The following is a 23,316-nucleotide window of genomic DNA, read 5'->3' on the forward strand; positions in this document are numbered from 1 at the left end:
GTAGTTCTACAACTCAGGAGGCTGAGGTGGGAGGATTGCTTGAATCCAGGACTTCAAGACTGCAGTGAGCTATGACTGTGCCACTGCACTCTGGCCTGGGCAACAAAGAAAGATTCTATCTCTAAAAAATAAACTGTTGACTGAACCAAAAAGAAAAAATGAAATTTAAACTTGGTGAAAAAAAATCAAATACTGAAATTGAAGACTCACCTATGAGAAATGTTAAATTTCTGGACAATCCTTTTTCCATTGGCCAACCAGATCTGTATATTAGTAATGGGTTCCAAGTTGTTCAGTGGAACAGCAGACAAATTATTTTTATTTTCAATTTCAATATTCTTTGCTTTAGAAACAATTTTTGGTGTGGCACTAAGGAAATACAGACAACAAAGTTAGATGTTTTTTCCATCAATAAAACTTTATTATTAAATAATTACCATAAAAATATTATAGCAAGTATAACTTTAAGGAAGATTTTTAAAGTTATATGTGTTTCTTCAGTAATAACAGAAAGATATATTATTTATGTCCACAATATATGATGGTTCTAAGAATCTGATGAAGTTATACATATCCGAGTAATTTGTAAGCTACATATATTATTACTGGTATTATTTGAGTAGTGCTTTACAGAATGGATAATTTTAAAGAAGGTTCATAGATCTATGGACTTTACCTTTACCTACTGCCCAGGTTAAATTTCTAGAAGAAATTATAAGTTCTTTATTGAGCTTAGTCCTTAGGTTATAATGAAAAAGAAACTAAATAAAGTACTTCCTGATCATTCTGAAGGATGCATCCAGATATATTTGTATGTGTGGATGAATATGTATGCACCTTACCAATCTTGATAATTTAAAATATGAGAATTTATAAAAATCAAAGAGCTCTCATATCTATATAATCTCTCTGCATATTCTGTTAGATAGGATGGAAACTGTAAAACTTAAAAATAATTTAAGGCTTTGATACTGACAATGATTTTCATTTTTATTACCTCAAAATTCATACATAGATCACAGAACAAAATGTTGCAGACAGTGGTAACCATAAAAGAGAACAACAGGCTGGGTGCGGTGGCTCACACCTGTAATCCCAGCACTTTGGGAGGCCGAGGTGGGTGGATCACCTGTGGTCAGGAGTTCAAGACCAGCCTGGCCAACATGGCGAAACCCTGTCTCTACTAAAAATACAAAAATTGGCTGGGCGTGGTGGTGTATGCCTGTAATCCCAGCTACTAGAGGGGCTGAGGCAGGAGGATTGCTTGAACCAGGGAGGCAGAAGTTGCAATGAGCCAAGATCATGCCACTGCACTCCAGCCTGGGCAACAAAGTGAGGCTCTGTCTCAAAAAAAAGAGAACATGTACTCTACAGTGGTGAGTGCAAGGGACACAAAAGAACTTAACTATTGAATTCTGTCCTTAATAAGCCAAGCCCTTTTGATTTGAAAAAAAGAAAAACAAAAAAGCCTGCATGATTTTTTACTGTATTGCCGGCATTTCTTTTTTTTTGAGACAGAGTTTCACTCTTGTTGCCCAGACTGGAGAGCAATGGCGCGATCTCGGCTCACCGCAACCTCTGCCTCCCAGGTTCAAGCGATTCTCCTGCCTCAGCCTCCCGAGGAGCTGGGATTACAGACACATGCCACCACGCCTGGCTAATTTTTTGTATTTTTAGTAGAGACGGGGTTTCTCCATGTTGGTCAGGCTGGTCTCGAACTCCCGATCTCAGGTGATCCGCCCACCTTGGCCTCCCAAAGTGCTGGGATTACAGGCATGAGCCACTATGCCTGGCCAGGCATTGTTAATATATACTTAGGTAACTATGACTTATGTGTCCTCATAAAAATTAACATTAAAAAAAAATCTGATTTCCAATGGGAGAAATGATAAGCTCCATTCATGTGGTCTACACGGGTAAAATAATGATAGACAGAATATTAGTTAAGCCTTGATCTATGGAAAACAAGACAATAGGCATATTTACCTTCCTAGTCTGTGACCCTGTCCTGAAAAGGGCTGGAACACAGGCTTCGTAGACAAACATATTTCATTTTTCTTGTCTTCAACTTTAACGTCCACCTCTTCTTTATCAAAAATTCCCTGTAATTCTGAAGGTAATTCCCTTGGAAAACAAAGAAATAAAATGATAAAGCTCCCAATGTATTTTATTTCTCTGAAAAACATTCTGTACATACAAAAAATGAATATGTAGAAATATACAGAAATATATAATATTCTATACAATGAAATAACTAAATGTATTCAAAACAATGTAGTTAAATAATATGAATACCAAAAACCCACAGGAATATAATTTTTAAGACCATAAGCTCATGAACAGCATCAGTTTTTATTATTTTTTATTGTGAAAGCATATATTTTTTAAATTTTCTGTAGAGACAGGGTCTTGTCCAGGCTGGTCTTGAACTCCTGGGCTCAAGCAATCTTCCTCCCTCAGCCTCCCAAAGTGCTGGGATTATAGGCGTGAACCACTGCCCCCCAACCAGCATGAGTTTTATAGCAGTACCTAAAATAGTACTAAAGTCATGAAATACTTGATGACCATATACTACACCAGGCTTGTCCAATCTGTGGCCTAGGACGGCTTTGAACGTGGCCCAACAAAAATTTGTAAACTTTTTTTTTTTTTTGAGACGGAGTCTTGCTCTGTCGCCCAGGCTGGACTGCAGTGGCACGATCTCGGCCCACTGCAAGCTCTGCCTCCCGGGTTCACGCCATTCTCCTGCCTCAGCCTCCTGAGTAGCTGGGACTACAGGCGCCTGCCACCATGCCCAGCTAATTTTTTTTTTTTTGTATTTTTAGTAGAGATGGGGTTTCATCGTGTTAGCCAGGATGGTCTCGATCTCCTGACCTTGTGTTCTGCCCGCCTCAGCCTCCCAAAGTGCTGGGATTACAGGTGTGAGCCACCGTGCCTGGAAAACTTTCTTAAAACATTATGAGATTTATGAGACTTTTTTGCAATTTTTTTAAAGCTTATCAGCTATCATCAGTATTAGTGTATTTTAGTATTTTATGTGTGCCCCAAGACCATTCTTCTTCCAATGTGGCCCAGGGAAGCCAAAAGACTGGATATCTCTGTTAAATAAATAATTTGAGTTTCTTGTTTTTGGGACAGGGTCTCATTCTGTTTCCCAGGCTGGAGTGCAGTGGTGCAATCATGGCTCCCTGCAGCCTTGACCTCCTGGGCTGAAGCGATCCTCCTGCCTCAGACTCCTGAGTAGCTGGGACTATAGGCCACCATGCCCGGCTAATTTTTGTATTTTTTGTAAAGATGGGGTTTCACCATGTTGCCCAGGCTGGTCCTGAGCTCCTAGGCTCAAGTGATCTGCCCACCTCAGCCTCCCAAAGTGTTGGGATTACAGGTGTGAGCCACCATGCCCGGCCAAAGGACAAATTTTAACAAATTCTAATAAAGTAGTTGATTTATTCTGAAAACGGAAATAATACAAATTCATTTAGTATATATTTATGATTTCTGCACTTTTCTATTTTTTTTTTTTTTTTTTTTTTTTTAGATAGGAGCTCACTCTGTTGCCCAGGCTGGAGTCCAGTGGCAACAACATGGCTCACTGCAGCTGCGACCTCTTGGGCTCAAGAGATTCTCCCATCTTAGCTTCCCAAGTAGCCAGGACTACAGGCGTGTGCCACCACGGGTGATTTTTAGGTTTTTTTTTTTTTTTTTTTTTTTTTTTTTGTAGAGACAGGTTCTCGCTATGTTGCCCGGGCTGGTTTAATTCCTGGGATCAAATGATCCTCCTGCCTTGGCCTCCGAAAGTGCTGAGATTACAGGCATTAACCACTGCACCTGGCCTACCTGGCCTGTACTTTTGTGTATATAAGCCATACTTCAATAAGAAAGTTTAAAAAATATTTTAGTGAATAAATACCACTGTATACATACAGCAATTCTAGGTAATTGTTTTATCTTTTTCTGTTTGAGTTAAAAGGCACTCAAAGAATGAGAGAAAATATTCGCAAATCATGTATCTGATAAGGAATTTGTATTCAGAAAAAATGAAGAATTCTTACAACTTAACAAAAAGGCAAATAAACCACCTGAAAATATAAACAGGCTGAGCACGGTGGCTCATGCCTGTAATCCCAGCACTGTGAAAGGCCGAGGCGGGTGAATCACGTGAGATCAGGAGTTCAAGACCAGCCTGGCGAACATGGTAAAACCCTGCCTCTACTAAAAAACAAAAATTAGCCGGATGTGGTGGTACATGCCTGTAATTCCAGCTACTTGGGAGGCTGAGGCAGGAGAATCACTTGAACCTGGGAGGCGGAGGTTACAGTGAGCCGAGATCATGCCACTGCACTCCAGCCTCACCGACAGAGCAAGACTCTGTCTCAAAAAAACAAACAAACAAACAAATAAAAAAACTGGACAGAGGATTTGAACAGGCATTTCTCCAAAGAAGATGTACGAATGGACAATAAGCACATGAAAAGACACTCAACATCACTGGTCATTAGAGAAATGTAAATCAAAACCAGAATGACATACCCCTTTACAACCACTAAAATGGCTATAATTTAAAAAAACAGAAGCTAATGTGTTAGGATGTGCAAAAACTGGAAGCCTCATACATGGCTGGTAGAAATGTTAAATGGTACAGTCACTTTGGAATACATTTGGGCAGTTCTTCATAAAGTTAATATAAGAGTTAACAATTCCACTCCTAGATTTATACCTGAGAGAAATGAAAACATATGACCACACAAAAACTTGTATATAAATGTTCATAGTAGCATTATTCATAATAGCCCAAAATGTGAAAATGAGTAGAACAGGTAAATACATAGTGACAGAAATCCATAGAGATAGACAGAAAGTGGATTCATGGTTATGTTAGGGCTGCAGGGGAAAATGGAGAGTGACTTCTAGTATCTGATTTTTTTTTCTTTCAGCAATATATTCGGCTTTTTCAATAATGATATTCTGAAATTAGATTGTGCTGATGATTGTAAAACTGTAGACATATTAAAAATACTTAACTATATACTTCAAAGGTATGAATTTTATGGTAGGTTAATTATATCTAAACATAGCTGGGTTTTTTTTTTTACATAAATACAAGAAAATAGTCAAAAATATTTTTCATAGTGGTAAAATTTTAAATACTTGGCTGGGTGTGGTGGCTCACGCTGGTAATCCCTGCAATTTGGCAGATCGAGGCAGGAGGATTGCTTGAGATCAGGAGTTTGAGACCAGCCTGGGTAACACAGCAAGACCTCATCTTTACTAAAAATTAAAAAAAAATTAGCTGGGCATGGTGACATACACCTATCGTTCCAGCTATTTGGGAGGCGGAGGTAGGAGGACCACTTGAGACGGGGAGTTTGAAGCTGCAATGAACTATGATCGTGCCACTGCACTCCAGCCTCAAAAAACATAATAACAAAAAACTCTATGTTGCCAAGAACAATTAAGTATATATAAAAATTACGGGGCACTGTTGTGATAAAATAATACTCAGATATATTCAAATATTTTATAATGATGAATTTAAAATTGTTTTTAAAATAAATGTACACGTAGTATATATGCATCTATGGACAGAAAATGATAGAATGAAATTCAACAAAAATGTTAATAGCAGTTACTTCAGAGTGGTTAAATTATAAGTGATTTTTAAGTTCTTTTTTTTTTTTTTTTTTTTTGAGACAGAGTCTCGCTCTGTCGCCCAGGCTGGAGTGCAGTAGCATGTGATCTCGGCTCACTGCAACCTCTGCCTCCTGGGTTCAAGCAATTCTCCCTGCCTCAGCCTCCTAAGTAGCTGGGATTACAGGTGCCCGCTACCATGCCCGGCTAATTTTTGTATTTTTTAGTAGAGATGGGGTTTTCCCATGTTGGCCAGGATGGTCTTGAACTCCTGACCTCAGGTGATCCACCCACCTTGGCTACCCAAAGTGCTGGGATTACAGGCATGAGCCACCATGCCTGGCTGATTTTCGAGTTCTTAATACTTAAAAAAATTTTCTAGACCAAGCATGTATAATACTTAGATTCATAAATATATAGTAAACATTGCAATTTTTTTTTTTTTTTGAGATGGAATCTGGCTCTGTTACCCAGGCTGGGGTGCAGTGCTGTGATCTTGGCTCACCACAGCCTCTGCCTCCTGGGTTCAAGCAATTCTCCTGCCTCAGCCTCCCAAGTAGCTGGGACTAACAGGCACGCGCCACCATGTGTGGCTAATTTTTGTATTTTTAGTAGAGACGGGGTTTCACTATGTTGGCCAGGCTGGTCTTGAACTCCTGACCTCATGATCCACCCACCTCAGCCTCCCAAAGTGCTGGGATTACAGGCATAAGCCCCTGTGCCCAGCTACAATTTTTTTTCTTTAAAACAAAAATTTTTTTTTTTTTTTTTTTTTGAGACGGAGTCTCGCTCTGTTGCCCAGGCTGGAGTGCAGTGGCGTGATCCTGGCTCACTGCAAGCTCCGCCTCCCAGGTTCAAGCCATTCTCCTGCCCCAGCCTCCCAAGTAGCTGGGACTACAGGTGCCCGCCACCACACCCGGCTAATTTTTTTGTATTTTCAGTAGAGACGGAGTTTCACCGTGTTAGCCAGGATGGTCTCAATCTCCTGACCTCGTGATCTGCACGCCTCGGCCTCCCAAAGTGCTGGGATTACAGGCATGAGCCACTGTGCCCGGCAGATTCTTTTAAAATTTTTATTCATGAATCGGGCAGCCTCCCAAGCCAGAGTAGGGTCAGAGAGACTTCTACCATGACCATTTTAAAGACTTTAAAGATATTTAAACATTTAAACAAAATTAAATAATAAAGAAAATGAGGTATTAGAAAATACTTAGTAAAGTAAATTAGTTTAAGTAAGATTTGGGTTGATCAGAATTCAAGTTCCTAAACTTTCTTCAAAATTATATTTGTTGGCCAGGCGTGGTGGCTCACACCTGTAATCTCGGCAATTTGGAAGGCAGAGGTTGGCAGATCACTTGAGGTCAGGAGTTCAAGACTAGCCTGGCCAACATGGTGAAATTGTTATTAAAAAATACAAAAATTAGATGGGCATGGTGGCGCACACCCGTAATCTCAGCTACTCAGGAGGCTGAGGCACAAGAATCACTTGACCCCAGTAGGCGGAGGCTGCAGTGAGCTGAGATCATGTCACTGTATTCCAGCCTGAGCAAAAGAGCAAGACTCCATTTCGGGAAAAAAAAAATTGTAGTTGTGGTTCTCTTAAGAAAATTCATCTTATAAAAATGTGAATGTACAAAAGAAAAAGTATATCTGTGAATGTGTAGGGAGTGTGTGAACATTAAAATGGATTCTTTCACCAAAACAATGCCTAAAATATCTTCTGATTACAAAGATTACTCACTCCAGCTCGTTGTTTTTTTGTTTTGCTTTGGTTTTGAGATGGAGTTTTGCTCTTGTTGTCCAGGCTGGAGAGCAATGGTGCAATCTTGGCCCACTGCAACCTCCGCCTCTCGGGTTCAAGTGAATTCCTGCCTCAGACTCCCAAGTAGCTGGGATTACAGGCATGTGCCACCACACTCGGCTAATTTTGTATTTTTAGTAGAGATGGGGTTTCTCCATGTTGGTCAGGCTGGTGTCTCGAACTCCCAACCTCAGGTGATCTCCCCATCTCAGCCTCCCAAAGTGCTGGGATCACAGGCATGAGCCACCAAGCCCACCCCCACCCCCCCGACCCCCGCCTTTTTTTTTTTGGAGACAGGGCGTCGTGCTGTTGCCCAGGCTGGAGTGCAGCAGTGCAAGCATGGCTCACTGTAGCCTCAGTCTCCCAAGTGCAAGCAATCCTGAGTAGCTGGGCTGGCTGGTAATTTTTTTTTTTTTTTAAGTAGAGATGAGGTCTGGCTATGTTCCCCGGCTGGCCTTGAACTCCTGAGCTCAGGCAATCCTCTCGCCACAGCCTGCCAAAGTTTTGGGATTACAGGCTTGACCTACCACACCTGGCTACTCACCCCTTTTTGATGGAGTTCAAAAACTGCTGACTGGCACCATCGGAATAACTTCTGAAATCGTTGTTGACGGTGAATCCATTTTTCCATAATTTTATATTTACATCTACCTGCAAAACAGTAGGAAACAAAATGCATCATGTTAATAAAATGTAGTAGGATTGAAAGTCCTTTGAAAATTTCTTCTATCACTATTCAGGCCGGGTGGGGTAGTTCACTCCTGTAATCCCAGCACTTCGGGAGGCCAAGACAGGAGGACTACTTGAGCCTAGGAGTTGGAGACCAGCCCTGGCAACATAGCGAGACCCAGTTTCCACAAAAAATCAAAATCATTGATATGGTTTGGCTGTGTCCTCACCAAAATCTCAAGTTGAATTGTATCTCCCAGAATTCCCGTGTGTTGTGGGAGGGACCAAGGGGGAGGTAATTGAATCATGGGGGCCCGTGTTTCCCATGCAATTCTTGTGATAGTGAATAAGTCTCACGAGATCTGGTGGGTTTATCAGGAGTTTCCACTTTTGCTTCTTGCTCATTTTCTCCTGCTGGTGCTATGATTATGAGACCTCCCCAGCCATGTGGAACTAAGTCAAATTAAATTTCCTTTCTTCCCAGTCTCGGGTATGTCTTTATCAGCAGCGTAAAAATGGACTACTACAACTGGCTTCATAAACATTAAAATATAAGGGGGAGGCGATGTTGGGCGAGGCATAGAATTGAGTAATCAGGAGAGAGAATACTCAGGATCATAGATTCCAGAGCAAGAGCAGTAGAGCTCCCCTAGTCGACAACCAATCCACTGAAGGAAGAAGGGTTTCACCACAATCTTCCCTTAGAAAAATTTTAACTGGTGGGCCAGGCGCGGTAGCTCCCGCTTATGCTGTACAGTATTTACACTTTTACAGATATAAATAACAATTGATTTAATCCCCAATTGTGACACAACTATGTTAGAAGAATGGGAAGAGGTGATCTGAGGAGAGGGGGAAGGTAGAAAAAGAGCTAAATCCTTATTATGTATAATACAAAGTGAATACATAATTCAAAAATCTGAAAAATCAATAACTATCACTATTAGCATATTATCAGAAACAGAAAGCTCATGTCAGTAGAAATATCTAAGAGTTATAAGTTGTTGCCTCTGGAAAGTAGATGCGGCCAGATGTGGTGGCTCACGCCTGTAATCCCAGCACTTTGGGAGGCCAAGGCAGGTGGATCACCTGAGGTCAGGAGTTCAAGACCAGCCTGACCAACATGGAGAAACCCCGTCTCTACTAAAAATACAAATTAGCCAGGCATGGTGGTGCATGCCTGTAATCCCAGGCTGAGGTAGGAGAATCGCTTGAACCCAGGAGGTGGAAGCTGTGGGGAGACGAGATCGCACCACTGCACTCCAGCCTGGGCAACAGTAGTGAAACGCCATCTTAAAAAAACGAAAAAAGAAAGTAGATGCTAGGGTCAAGGAGTAATAAGTCTGCTTTTTAACAGAAGCCTTTTTTTAACATAAGCCTTTCACAACTAATAGATTAAGTTTTAATTTAAAAAGCGAATCAGAGTGAAAGGATTTTTCACAAATACTTTTTAAAATGTCTCACGTCAAAAAATCAGCTGGGGTCTCATAATTGGTACCACTCTCAGTCTGCTTTGACATGTTATTTTGATTGAAATGTTTTTTTTAAAAACAAAACCTCATACAGTTATGTAGTTAGAAAAAGAAGTGTTTTAATAGCCTTCCCAGGATAATCTTCTTTGACACTTCTTCAAAATTTAATAAGTAGTAGTAGTATCTCAAAAGTTAGTTGAGAATCTGAATGTGGAATCTGAAACTTACCAACCATCTTTTCATATACTTGTTACGTTAAAGTCTTTTAGTATATGTGATTCTTTGGCTCTTTTACTCATGAATCACTGTATAACATCATATATTGCTCATTTGGAAAATACTGGTTTTCTTGATTATGCAGATCTTCCAACTGCTGACACATTTAATTATATAAACAAATTTATATTTATCAAAATGACACTAATCTCACTAGAAAATTCCTTAAGTTTTGAGAAGCTGTCAAGGTATGGTTGCTTTCTTTTTCTTTTCTTTTCTTTTTTTTTTTTTTTGAGACAGTCTTGCTGTGTTACCCAGGCTAGAGTGCAGTGGCACGATCTTGGTTCACTGCGAGCTCCGCCTCCCTGGTTCAAGTGATTCTCATGCCTTAACCTCCTGAGTAGCTGAGATTACAGGCGTGCATCACCAAGCTTAGCTAATTTTTGTATTTTTTAGTAGAGAAAGAGTTTCAGCACGTTAGCCAGGCTGGTCTTGAACTCCTGGCCTCAAGTGATTCACCCACCTTGGCCTCCCAAAGCTATGAGATTACAGGCGTAAGCCACCAAGCCCAGCCTATAGTGGCAATTTTCTAAAAGTCTTATTTTCACTTAAAAAGTTGGTTAAGGCCAGGCGCAGTGGCTCGCGTCTGTAATCCCAGCACTTTGGGAGGCCGAGGCGGGCGGATCACGAGGTCAAGAGATCGAGACCATCCTGGCTAACATGGTGAAATCCTGTCTCTACTAAAAATACAAAAAAATTAGCCAGGCGTGGTGGTGGGTGCCTGTAGTCCCAGCTACTCAGGAGGCTGAGGCAGGAGAATGGTGTGAACCCAGGAGGCGGAGCTTGCAGTGAGCCAAGATCACGCCACTGCACTCCAGCCTGGGCGACAGAGCGAGAGTCCGTCTCAAAATAAAAAAAAAAAAGTTGGTTAAATAAAAATTTATCATTTTTTGGCCAGGCACGGTGGCTCAAGTCTGTAATCCTAGCACTTTGGGAGGCTGAGGCGGGCGGATCACGAGGTCAGGAGATCAAGACCATCCTGACTAACAGGGTGAAACTCCGTCTCCACTAAAAATACAAAAAAAAATTAGCCAGGTGTGGTGGTGGTCACCTGTAGTCCCAACTACTCAGGAGGCTGAGGCAGGAGAATGGCATGAACCCAGGAGGCGGAGCTTGCAGTGAGCCGAGATTGCACCACTGCACTCCAGCCTGGGCGACAGAGTGAGACTCCGTCTCAAAAAAAAAAAAAAAAAAAAAAATTAATCATTTTCAACAGCTACTATAAGTTGTTTTCCTTGAAGTGCCAGGCTCACTTCATTCATTATTAGAAAATATCTACCAGGCAGGGCCGGGCACGGTGGCTCATGCCTGTAATCCCAGCACTTTGGGAGGCTGAGGTGGGTGGATCACCAGGTCAGGAGTTTGAGACCAGCCTGTCCAACATGGTGAAACCCCGTCTCTACTAAAATACTAAAATACAAAAATTAGCTAGGCGTGGTGGTGCATGCCTGTAATCCCAGCTACTGGGGAGGCTGAGGCAGGAGAATGGCTTGAATCCAGAAGGCAGAGGTTGCAGTGAGCCGATTGTGCCACTGCACTCCAGCCTGGGTGACAGAGCAAGACTCCATCTCAAAAAAAAAAAAAAAAAAAGGCTGGACACAGCGGCTCACGCCTGTAATCCAAGTACTCTTTGGGAGGCTGAGGCGGGCAGATCACGAGGTCAGGAGATTGAAACCATCCTGGCTAACACTGTGAAACCCTGTCTCTACTAAAAATCCAAAAAATTAGCCAGGTGTGGTGGCGGGCGCTTGTAGTCCGGGCTACTCGGGAGGCTGAGGCAGGAGAATGGCATGAACCTGGGAGGCGGAGCTTACAGTGAGCAGAGATCGCACCACTGCACTCCAGCCTGGGCGACAGAGCGAGACTCTGTCTCAGACAAAAAAAAAAAGAAAAAAAGAAAATATCTACCAGGCCAGGTGCGGTGGCTCACGCCTGTAATCCCAGAACTTTGGGAGGCTGAGGTGGGCAGATCACAAGGTCAGGAGTTCGAGACCAGCCTGACCAACATGGTGAAACCCTGTCTCTACTAAAAATACAAAAAATTAGCTAGGCATGGTGGTGCGCACCTGTAATCCCCGCTACTAGGGAGGCTGAGGCAGGAGAATGGCTTGAACCTGGGAGACAGAGCTTGCAGTGAGCTGAGATCATGCCATTGCACTCCAGCCTGGGTGACAGAGTGAGTTGGAATATCCATAGTCTGTATGTAAACCATTCTTTCTTGCAGAAACAATATGCCATGAAAAAGCAGACAGTTTGTTGATCTCAAATAACTGCACCTTTCCTTGAGACACTTCTGTATATTGTAGAAATACTTTATGTATACTTCACATTTTGTCACACAGAATATTACGATGTGTATTCAAGGTTTGAGATACAAAATTAATTAATTAATTAATTAATTTATTTTGAGACCAAGTCTAGCTCTGTCGCCCAGGCTGGAGTGCAGTGGCGCAATCTCAACTCACTGCAACCTCCGCCTCCCAGGTTCACGCAATTCTCCTGCCTCGGCCTCCTGAGTAGCTGGGATTACAGGCATGCACCACCACGCCCTGCTACTTTTTGTATTTTTAGTAGAGACAGGGTTTCACCATGTTGATCAGGCTGATCTTGAACTCCTGACCTCGTGATCCACCCGCCTCAGCCTCCCAAAGTGCTGGGATTACAGGCATGAGCCACCGCGCCCGGCCGAGAAACAAAATTTATAAATTCTACTGCATCAAGGACATTCTTAATTAAAATTAGTTTTTTTTTCCCCTTGGAAGTATACGCAAAGAATAAAGTACAGGTTGAATATCCCTTATCTGAAATGCTTGCGACCAGAGGGTTTTGAATTTCAGATTCTGAAATATTTGCTGGTTGAGCTTTCCAAATTCAAGACTCAAAATCTGAAATGCCCCCAATAAGCATCCCTTTGAGCATCATGTCAGCACTGAAAACATGTTGGATTTTGAAGCATTTTGGATTTTTGGATTCAGTGGATTTGGGATGTTCAACCAGTAACTGCTAGCACAGTTTGTTGCCACTGCCTTGATTCCTGCTAAAGTGTTGCAGTTTTACCCACCACTACTTTTGCAATATCAGTGCAAAGTGAACACAGTTATTTTTTTACCTTACCTTACTCTTACCTTATCAGTCAGGGTCTCACTCTGTCACCCAGGCTGGAGTGCAGTGGTGCGGTCATGGCTCACTGCAGCCTCAAACTCCTGAGCTCAAGCAATCCTCCCAACTCAGCCTCCCAAGAAGCTGGGACTACAGGCACATGGCACCATGCCCAGTTAATTTTTTTATTCTTTTGTAGAGATGGGTCTTGCTTTATTGCCCAGACTGGTTTTTAACTCCTAGGCTCAAGTGATCCTCCTGCCTCAGTCTCCTAAAGTGCTGGGATTATAGGTGTGCCTAGCTTGTGAACATAGTGAAAAAGGGAAACAATATCTATTATGAAAACAGTTTTGGCCTCACACCTATAATCCCAGCACTTTGGGAAACCAAGGCAGGAGAACTACTTGAGCCCAGGAATTTGAGACCAGCCTGGGCAACAAAGCTAGACCCCGTCTCTACAAAAGAATAAAAAAATTAGCTGGGCATGGTGGTGTGTGCTGAGGTCCGGGCTACCTGCGAATGCTGAGGCAGGAGGACTGCTTGAACCCAGGAGGTTGAGGTTGCAGTGGGCTAAGATCGAGCCACTGCACTCCAGTCTGGGTGACAGAGAAAGACCTTGTCTCAAACAAAACAATTTTGACCTTAGGGACCCTCTAACAGGTCCATATATTGAGAAACACTGAAAGAAAAAGAAAAGTAATAGACATTTATTTACCTGTTTCTTCTGTTCAGCGGGAGACACACATTTGGAACTAACCTTCTGAGCTTCCTCAAAAAGGCTATCAACAAAATATTCACAATTTGATTGTTGATTATTACCAAGAGGTTGATTATCAGATCCTGTTTCACAAACCCTAAACAAGATAAAGAAAAACAGGCACTATTAACTATTAGGTCTCTAAAAATTTACTTATTTTGTTCTAGTTAAGGATATTGAACTTAGATGCTACGTGCATATCTGTAGTTCAGGCCCTCTTCTAAGTTAATATAACCTTGGGGAAGTCATTAACCCCTTTTTAGTCCAGAGCATGGTTTTCTCAACCTCAGCTCTATTAACATTTAGAAATGAATAATGCTTTGCTGTATGAGGTGTCCTGTGCATTGGAAATTGTGATCCCCAACCCCTAAGCCCATGGCCTGTCAGAAACCAGGTTGCACAGCAGGTGGTGAGTGACAGGCGAACAAGCAAAGCTTCATCTGTATTTACTGTTGCTCCCATCGCTCACATTACCACCTGAGCTCTGTCTCCTGTCAGATCAGTGGTGGCATTAGATTCCCATAGGAGCATGAACCTGTGAACTGAGCATCCAAGGGATATAGGTTGCAGGCTCCTTATGAGACTCTAATGCCTCATGATCTGTCGCTGTTTCCCATCGCCCCCAAATGGGACCATCTAGTTGCAGGAAAACAAGCTTAGGATTCCCACTGATTCTACATTATGGTGAGATGTATAATTATTTCATTATACACTACAATGTAATAATAATAGAAATAAAGTGCAAATAAATGTAATGTGCTTGAATCATCCCAAAACCATCTCCCCTTCTCCCCTTCTCCCCTGACAGGTCCGTGGAAAAACTGTCTTCCACAAAACCAGTCCCTGGTGCCAAAAAAGTTGGGGATCACTGTTGCAGAATGTTAAACAGTATCCTTGGCCTTTACCCATGAGATACAACAAGTAGGATGCACATCCCTGCCCCATCCCCAATCCCCAGTGTTATAACAACCAAAAACATCTCTTCACATTGCCAAATGCGTCTAGGGGCAAAAATCTCTCTAGGTTAAAAACCACTGGTCTGGAGTAGAAAATGTGTGGTGTTTTTGTTCTGTTTTTTGAGGTTTTCTTGAGACAAGGTCCCTCTCTGTCATGCAGGCTGGAGTGGAGTGGCGCAATTTCAGCTCACTACAGTCTCAACCTCCAGGGCTCAACCAATCTTCCCACTTCAGACCCCCAAGTAGCCGGGACTACAGGCTCCAACCACCATGTCCAGCTAATTTTTTGTAGAGATGGGATTTCACTGTGTTGCCCAGGCTGGTTTCAAACTCCTGGGCTCCAGTGATGTGCCTGTCTTGGCCACCCAAAGTGCTGGGATTACGGGTGTGAGCCACTGCTCCTGGCCAAAAATGTGTTATTTTTAAAGGGCTCAAAATGACTTTAAAAGGGATTACTATGCGTTTTTTTGGTAACAGAAAACACTCTTGAACTAAAGGGGATAATGCATCAGGAACAATTGCATTTTTGTTCCTTTGCACACTTCAGAATATTTCCCACTGAAAACATTATTTATAGTGATTTATTTATTTATTTTTGAGACAGAGTCTCATTCTGTCACCCAGGATGAAGTGCAGTTGCATGATCACAGCTCACTGCTGCCTCAATCTCCTGGACTCAAGTGATTCTCCCCCAAGTAGCTGGTTCTACAGGCACACATTGCCACAGCTGGCTGAATTTTAAAAATGTTTTGGAGAGGCTGGGAACAGTAGCTCATGCCTGTAATCCCAGCACTTTCAGAGGCCAAGGCGGGAGGATCATGAAGTCAAGAGATTGAGACCATTCTGGCCAACATGGTGAAACCCTGTCTCTACAAAAAATACAAAAATTAGCTGGGCATGATGGTACGCTCCTGTACTCCCAGCTACTCAGGAGGCTGAGGCAGGAGAATCACTTGAACCTGGGAGGTGGAAGTCGCAGTGAGCCAAGATTGCACCACTGCACTCCAGCCTGGCAACAGAGCAAATACATAAATAAATGTTTTGGAGAAAAAGGGTCTCACTATGCTGTCCAGGCTTATCTCAAACTCCTGGGCTCAAGCAATCCTCCCGTGTCTGTTTCCCAAAGTACTGGCATTACAGGTGTGAGCCACTGTATCCAGCCTATAGTAGTTTAATACTTTACTGGTTTTTATTTTGTATTTTTATTTCTTTATATAAGAAATATCAGCTGGGTGAGGTAGCTCATGCCTGTAACCCCAGCACTTTGGGAGGCTGAGGCAGGCGGATCACGGGGTCAAGAGATCAAGACCATTCTGGACAACATGATGAAACCTCGTCTCTACTAAAAATATAAAAATTAGCTAGGCGTGGTGGTGCGTACCTGTAGTCCCAGCTACTCAGGAGGCTGAGGCAGAAGAATCGCTTGAACCTGGGAGGCGGAGGTTGCAGTGAGCCGAGATCATGCCACTGCACTCCAGCCTGGCGACAGAGCGAGACTCCGTCTCAAAAAAAAAAAAAAGAAAAAAGAAAAAAAGAAATATTATCTAAGATTCTGTTTGCTAGAAAAAGATGGTTTCTGGTTGTTCTCTTTTGAAATCATGCAGGAAAATTTATAAAAGTACAGAAATACGATTTCTCAAATTCTATAAATAATACTTTTATAAAGTATTATAAATCATACTTTTATACCTCTTATACTGTGCCAGGAAATATAAGTTAGATACTGTTTTTTTTTTTTTTCCTGAGACGGAGTCTCACTCTGTCCCCCAGGCTGGACTGCAGTGGCGCAATCTTGGCTCACTGCAAGCTCCACCTCCTGGGTTCATGCCATTCTCCTGCCTCAGCCTCCGGAGTAGTTGGGACTACAGGCACCCGCCACCACACCTGGCTAATTTTTTATATTTTCAGTAGAGACAGGGTTTCACCATGTTAGCCAGGATTATCTCGATCTGACCTCGTGATCCGCCTGCCTCAGCCTCCCGAAGTGCTGGGATTACAGGCGTGAGCCACCACGCCCGGCAAAGTTAGATACTGTTAACTAACCATGCTGCCACTCTGTCTCCCAAGTCTGTGATCCTAACCATGACATCTTATAAAGAACTATTCTAAGTACCTTACATGTGCCAACTCATTCAAATCCTCACAATGACCCTAAAAGGTAGGTATTATTTTTATCCCCATTTAATAGATGAAGAAAAAGCTTAAGAAATTTGCCAGAGACCACAAAGCTACTAGGAGGCAGTGCTAGGAACTGAACTCAAGCTACCAATGTCTCTGCTCTTAATCACTATGCTAGACTGTCATGGAGAATAGCTATCACTGAGCCTTGGCGTGGTGGTGCACGTCTGTAGTCACTTGAGGAGCGTGACTTGAGGCCAGGAGTTTGAGGCTGTAGTGTGCTGTGACTGAACCCACTAGAATGCCGTGACTAACTACTGCATTTTAGCCTGGGCAACATAGTGAGACCTCATCTCTTAAAAAAAAAAAGGCCATCACTATATTGTTACTAAAATGTCAATACTCAGGGCAGTGCTTTAACTTAGGTATACATTTTTTTCCTTCCCTAGGTAGTCCTCTCGTATATACTCTTAAAACACTCCATATTATCACAAAGTATTATGCCTTTTCCAAAGCAATGACATGATACCTCTTATACAGAAATAGTTACACCCTAAGATGGTTTCTTATAACACTAGTGATTTTCCCCTTCCTTTAATCAGCATAGTCACATAGCAGTATAGCATATTGTCTAAAAGTCTGGGTGTTGCTGTTTGTATTTAAGTGCCTTCATTTAGTCACACTGACAATGGACAAGAAACTTAACTTCTATGTGATTTGCTTTGCTTATCTGTGAAATACAGATACCACCACTCATTTCACATGGTTGTTGTGAAGATTAAATGAAAATATATATAAAAGCCTAAACATGGTATATAGTAAGTATCAGTATACATACTGGCACACAGTACACTCTCAAATATTAGTAATATCATTATAACCATTTTATGCTTTCTGGTATTTAACTGTTTCTTCTGTTCAGATGGTAGTTAGTGCTCCATTAGTAATTACTAAATACAAAGCCAATAAAGCTGAGCATCCAGAGTAGCTGAAATTTCATTCCTTCATGTTATTTATTTAATGTGTAAATTCTATTAAACTTCATCATGTGCATTCAAATTACTCAAATATTTATTGAGTATCTACTACATGCTAGGTGGCAGGGAGATATGAAGATGAGTAAGAAACGGTCTATGTTTATAAGAGGTTCAGGGTAGAGTGGAGTGGAGTGGAGTGGAAATGTATAGCAAGAGTAGAGTAGAGTGGAGATGTATCATAGGAAATAGTTACAATAGAAAATACAGCCAGGCACAATGGCTCATGCCTGTAATCCCAGCATTTTGGGAGGCCAAGGTGGGAGAACTGCTTGAGCCCAGGATTGGAGACCAGCCTGGGCAACATGGCGAAATCCCATCTCTATAAAAAAAGAAAAGAATAAGCTGGGCGTGGTGGTGCACACCTGTAGCCCCAGCTACCTGGGAGGCTGAGCTCAGGAGGCCAAGGTTGCAGTGAACTGAGATCATGTCAATGTACTCCAGGCCTGGGCAACAGAGTAAGACCCTATCTCAAAACAAAAACAAAAACATTAAAAAAAAAAAAAGGCTGGGCGCGGTGGCTCACGCCTGTAATCCTAGCACTTTGGGAGGCCAAGGTGGGCGGATCACAAGGTCAGGAGATCGAGACTGTCCTGGCTAACACGGTGAAACCCCGTCTCTACTAAAAATACAAAAATTAGCCAGGTGTGGTGGCGGGTGCCTGTAGTCCCAGCTACTCGGGAGGCTGAGGCAGAAGAATGGCGTGAACCTGGGAGGCAGAGCTTGCAGTGAGCTGAGATCGCGCCACCGCACTCCAGCCTGGGCAACAGAGCGAGACTCTGTCTCAAAAAAAAAAAAAGAAAAAAAGAAAATATCTACCAGGCCAGGTGCGGTGGCTCACGCCTGTAATCCCAGCACTTTGGGAGGCCAAGGTGGGCGGATCACGAGGTCAAGAGATCAAGACCATCTGGCCAACATGGTGAAACCCCGTCTCTACTAAAAATACAAAAATTAGCTGGAGTGGTGGCATGCGCCTGTAGTCCCAGCTACTTGGGAAGCTGAGGCAGGAGAAATGCTTGAACCTGGGAGGCGGAGGTTGCAGTGAGTCAAGATCGCGGCACTGCACTCCAGCCTGGCGACAAAGCGAGATTCTGTCTTTAAAAAAAAAAAAGAAAATAACTACAATAAGAGATATAAGGTACAGTTCAGAAAACTGGGGCACTCTGGCTCCATTGAACAGGTGGTAATGGGTTTGTTTCACTTTTGATGAGTGTATAGGCACAGGAAAAAAGAGTAGCAAAGGCATTAAGAACTGCTTTATGCCCCTAAAATTGATAACTTAGATGAAATGAACCAATTTATTATAAGGCACACTCTATCAAAACACACACAAGAAGGAACAGATAATATGAATAGGCTTATGCATACTAAGGGAATTAAATCAATAATATATAACCTTCCGAAACAGAAGCACCAGGTCTGGATGATGTCACTGATGAATGCTACCAAACATTTAAGAAAGAAATGATACCAATTCTCTATAATCTCTTCCAGAAAATAGAAGCAGAGGGAATACTTCTAACTCATTCTACGAGGATAACACTATGCTAATACTAAAACCAAAGACATTACAAGAAAGGAAAGCTACAGAAAATTTATCATGAACATATATGCAAAAATACTCAACAAAATATTAGCAAACAGAATACAACAATGTATATAAAAAAGTAAACACCACAACCGTGTAGGATTTATCCTAGGTATGCGAGGCTGCAGTGGTTTAACACTGAAAATCAATTCATGTAATCTATCACATCATTGGCCTAAAGAAGAAAAATAATATAATCATATCAACATATGCAGAAAAAGCATTAGACAATATCTAACAACCATTCATAATAAAATCCCCACCAACTAGGAATAGAAAGGGAACTTTCTCAACTTGGTAAACAATGTCTGCAAAAGCCTACATCTAACATCATATTTAATCATGAGAAACTAGATGCTTTCCCACTAAGATCAGGAACAAGACAAGGATGCTGCGTCTCACCATTCCTCATCAGTGTTGTACTGGAAGTCCGAGCTAATCCAGTAAGATAAGGAAAGGAAGTAAAATGTATACAGGTTGGAAAGGAGGCCAGGTGCAGTGGCTCATGCCTATTATCCCAGCACTTTAGGAGGCAGAGGTGGGAGGATCCCTTGAGCCCAGGAGTTTGAGACCAGCCTGGGCAACATAGGGAGACCCCATCTCTATAAAAAAAATACGAAAAATTAGCCAGGTATGGTGGCACATGCCTATAGTTCCAGCCTCTCCAATAGCTAATTTTTGTATTTTGTAGGCATGAGGGTTTACCATATGCCCCAGGCCAGTCTTGAACTCCTGGGGTCAAGAAATGTGCCTGCTTTGGCCTCCCACAGTGCTAGGATTACAGACGTGAGCCACTGCGCTCAGCCAGTAAACACATCTTAAAATGTCAGGAGTTCCTATAATAATAAAAGTACAGAAGCTTCAGGTGAGGGACTTTCTAAAAAGTTTTTTTTATTTTATCATGGTAAGAACACTTAAAATGAGACCTAACCTCTTAACATATTTTTAAGTGAACAATAAAGTGTGGTTAACTATAGGTACTATGTTGTTCAGCATATCTCTAGGACCTATTCATCTTGCTTAACTGAAACCTTATGCCCACTGATTAGCAACTCCTCATTTTCACTTTCCCCTAGCCCCTGGCAGCCACCATTATATCCTCAAGGTTCATCTATGTTGTTGCATACTGCAGAATTTCCTTCTTTCTCAAGACTGAATAGCCGAGTGTAGTGGCTCACGCCTGTAATCCCAGTACTTTGGGAGGTCGAGGCAGGCGGATCACTTGAGGTCAGGAGTTTGAGACCAGCCTGACCAACATGGTGAAACCCTGTCCCTACTAAAAATACAAAATTAGCCGGGTGTGGTGGGACACGATTGTAATGCCAGCTACTCAGGAGGCTGAGGCAGGAGAATCACTTGAACCTGGGAGGCAGAGGTTGCTGTGAGCCGAGATTGTGCCATTGCACTCCAGCCTGGGCAAGAAGAGCGAAACTCTGTCTCAAAAAAAAAAGATTGGATAATATTCCATTTTGGGTATGTATTATATATTCTTTACCCATTCATCTCTTTTCGAGATTTTTTTTTTTTTTTGAGACAGGATCTGGCTCTGTCACCCAGAATGGAGAAGCGCAGTGACACGATCATGGTTCACTGCAGCCTAGAACTCCTAGGCTCAAACGATCCTCCTGTCTCAGCCTCCTCAGTAGCTGGGTCTACAGGTATGTGTCACCAGGCTGGCTAGTTTTTCAATTTTTCTTTTGTAGAGATGAGTTCTCACTATGTCAACAAGGCTGGTTTCAAACTCCTTCCCTCAAGGGATCCTCCTGCCTTGGGTTCCCAAAATGTTGGCATTACAGATGTGAGCCACTGCACCCAGCCTCTTCAAGATTCTGATTCCAATTCCTTTGGATAATATCCAGAGGTGGGATTGCTGGATCTATTCAGCAATCCATTCTGTGGCAATTCTATTTTTAATTTTTTGAGGAATCGCCATACTGTTTTCCATAGTAGCTACACCATTTTGCATCCCCATCAACAGTGTTCAAGGGTTCTCTTTTCTCCATATCCTCACCAGGACTAGCTCTTTTGTTTTTTGACAACAGCCATCCTGACAGGTGTGAGGTGATTACTCTTATTTTGATTTGCATTTCCCTGATGATTACTAGTGACACTGAACATATACCTGTTGTATGCCTTATTTGGAGAAATGTCTATTCAGACTTTTTTTCCACTTTTCTTTTTTTTTTTTTTTTTTTTTGAGACACTGTCTCACTCTTTCACTCAGGCTGGAGTGCAGTGGTGCAATCTTGCCTCAGCCTCCCGAGTAGTTGGGATTACAAGTGTGCGCCACCATGCCTGGCTACTTTTTGTATTTTTAGTAGAGACAGGGTTTCACCATGTTGGTCAGGCTGGTCTCGAACTTCTGACCTCGTGATCCGCCCGCCTCAGCCTCCCAAAGTGCTGGGATTATGGGTGTGAGCCACTGCGCCCGGCGTTTTCTTCCATTTTTTAATTGGGTTATTGATACGGTTTGGCTGTGTCCCCATCCAAATCTCATCCTGAATTCCCATGTGTTGTGGGAGGGACCCGGTGGGAGGTAATTGAATCATGGGAGCAAGTCTTTCCCATGCTGTTCTCATGATAATATATAAGTCTCATGAGATGTGATAGTTTTAAAAAGAGGAGTTCCCCTGCACAAACTCTCTCTCTTTGCCTGCTGCCATCCATGTTAAGATGTAACTTGCTCTTCCTTGCCTTCTGCCATGATTGTGAGGCTTCCCCAGCCATGCGGAACTGTAAGTCCAATTAAACCTCTTCCTTGCCGGACGCGGTGGCTCACGCCTGTAATCCCAGCACTTTGGGATGCCAAGGCGGGTGGATCACCTGAGGTCGGGAGTTGGAGACCAGCCTGCCTGACCAACATGGAGAAACCCTGTCTCTACTAAAAAATACAAAACTAGCCAGGTGTGGTTGCACATGCCTGTAATTCCAGCCACTAGGGAGGCTGAGGCAGGAGAATGGCTTGAACCCAGGAGGCTGAGGCTGCCATGAGCCGAGACTGCATCATTGCACTCCAGCCTGGGCAACAAGAGCGAAACTCCGTCTCAAAAAAAAAAAAAAAAAAAAGAATAAAAAAAGGAAAAAAAAAACTCTTACTTTTGTAAATTGCCCAGTCTCGGGTATGTCTTTATCAGCAGCATGAAAATGGACTAATATAGTTGCTATGATTTTTAGTTTTTTGCTACTGAGTTGTAGGAGTATCTGATATATATTTTCATAACTAATCCCTTATAAAATATATTGTTTCCAAATATTTTTTTCCCATTCCAAAGGCTGCCTTTTCATTCTGTTGTTTCCTTTGCTTCAGGTAAGGGACTCTGAAACAACTATTTGGGCAGCAGAACAGCCTCTTTTGTTTGCTTTCTCATTGTCTACTGTGTTCTGCATAAATAAGGTTATGAATTAGCTGTTGTTCATATAGGTGAAAGATGTGCATCTGTGGATGCTTAGATAGCACAAATGGTAAACATAGAACTTCACCATTTATAACCTTTGAACAACTGATACACTTAGAAAAGCAGTTTTTGGCTGGGCGCGGTGGCTCATGCCTGTAATCCTAGCACTTTTGGGAGGCTGAGGTGGGCAGATTGCCTGAGGTCAGGAGTTCAAGACCAGCCTGGACAACATGGTGAAACCCCATCTCTACTAAAAGTACAAAAATTAGCCAGGCATGGTGGTGGGCACCTGTACTCCCAACTACTCGGGAGGCTGAGGCAGGAGAATTGCTTGAACCTGGGAGGCGGAGGTTGCAGTGAGCTGAGATCACGCCACTGCACTCCAGCCTGGGTGACAGAGCAAGACTCTGTCTCAAAAAAAAAAAAAAAAAAAAAGGCCGGGTGCGGTGGTTCACACCTGTAATCCCAGCACTATGGGAGTCTGAGGCAGGCAGATCATGAAGTCAAGAGATAGAGACCATCC

General features: G+C 42.5%; 1 protein-coding gene across 6 annotated transcripts in view; it reads right to left on the reverse strand.

Moving 5' to 3' along the window:
• UBXN2A (UBX domain protein 2A) overlaps positions 1 to 23,316 on the reverse strand; it is a 71,451-nt gene that overhangs the window by 13,483 nt on the left and 34,652 nt on the right. For all 6 annotated transcript variants that reach the window (XM_063790084.1, XM_009442102.4, XM_016948017.4 and 3 more), the window contains 4 exons: positions 13,661 to 13,799; positions 7,974 to 8,080; positions 1,987 to 2,124; positions 211 to 369 (listed from right to left, as the gene is read on the reverse strand). In XM_063790084.1, the coding sequence (XP_063646154.1) occupies positions 211 to 369; positions 1,987 to 2,124; positions 7,974 to 8,080; positions 13,661 to 13,799 (543 nt within the window). The remainder of the gene's footprint in view (positions 1 to 210; positions 370 to 1,986; positions 2,125 to 7,973; positions 8,081 to 13,660; positions 13,800 to 23,316) is intronic.

Source organism: Pan troglodytes, chromosome 12, assembly GCF_028858775.2.
Source record: "Pan troglodytes isolate AG18354 chromosome 12, NHGRI_mPanTro3-v2.0_pri, whole genome shotgun sequence".
NCBI classification, from domain to species: domain Eukaryota; kingdom Metazoa; phylum Chordata; class Mammalia; order Primates; family Hominidae; genus Pan; species Pan troglodytes.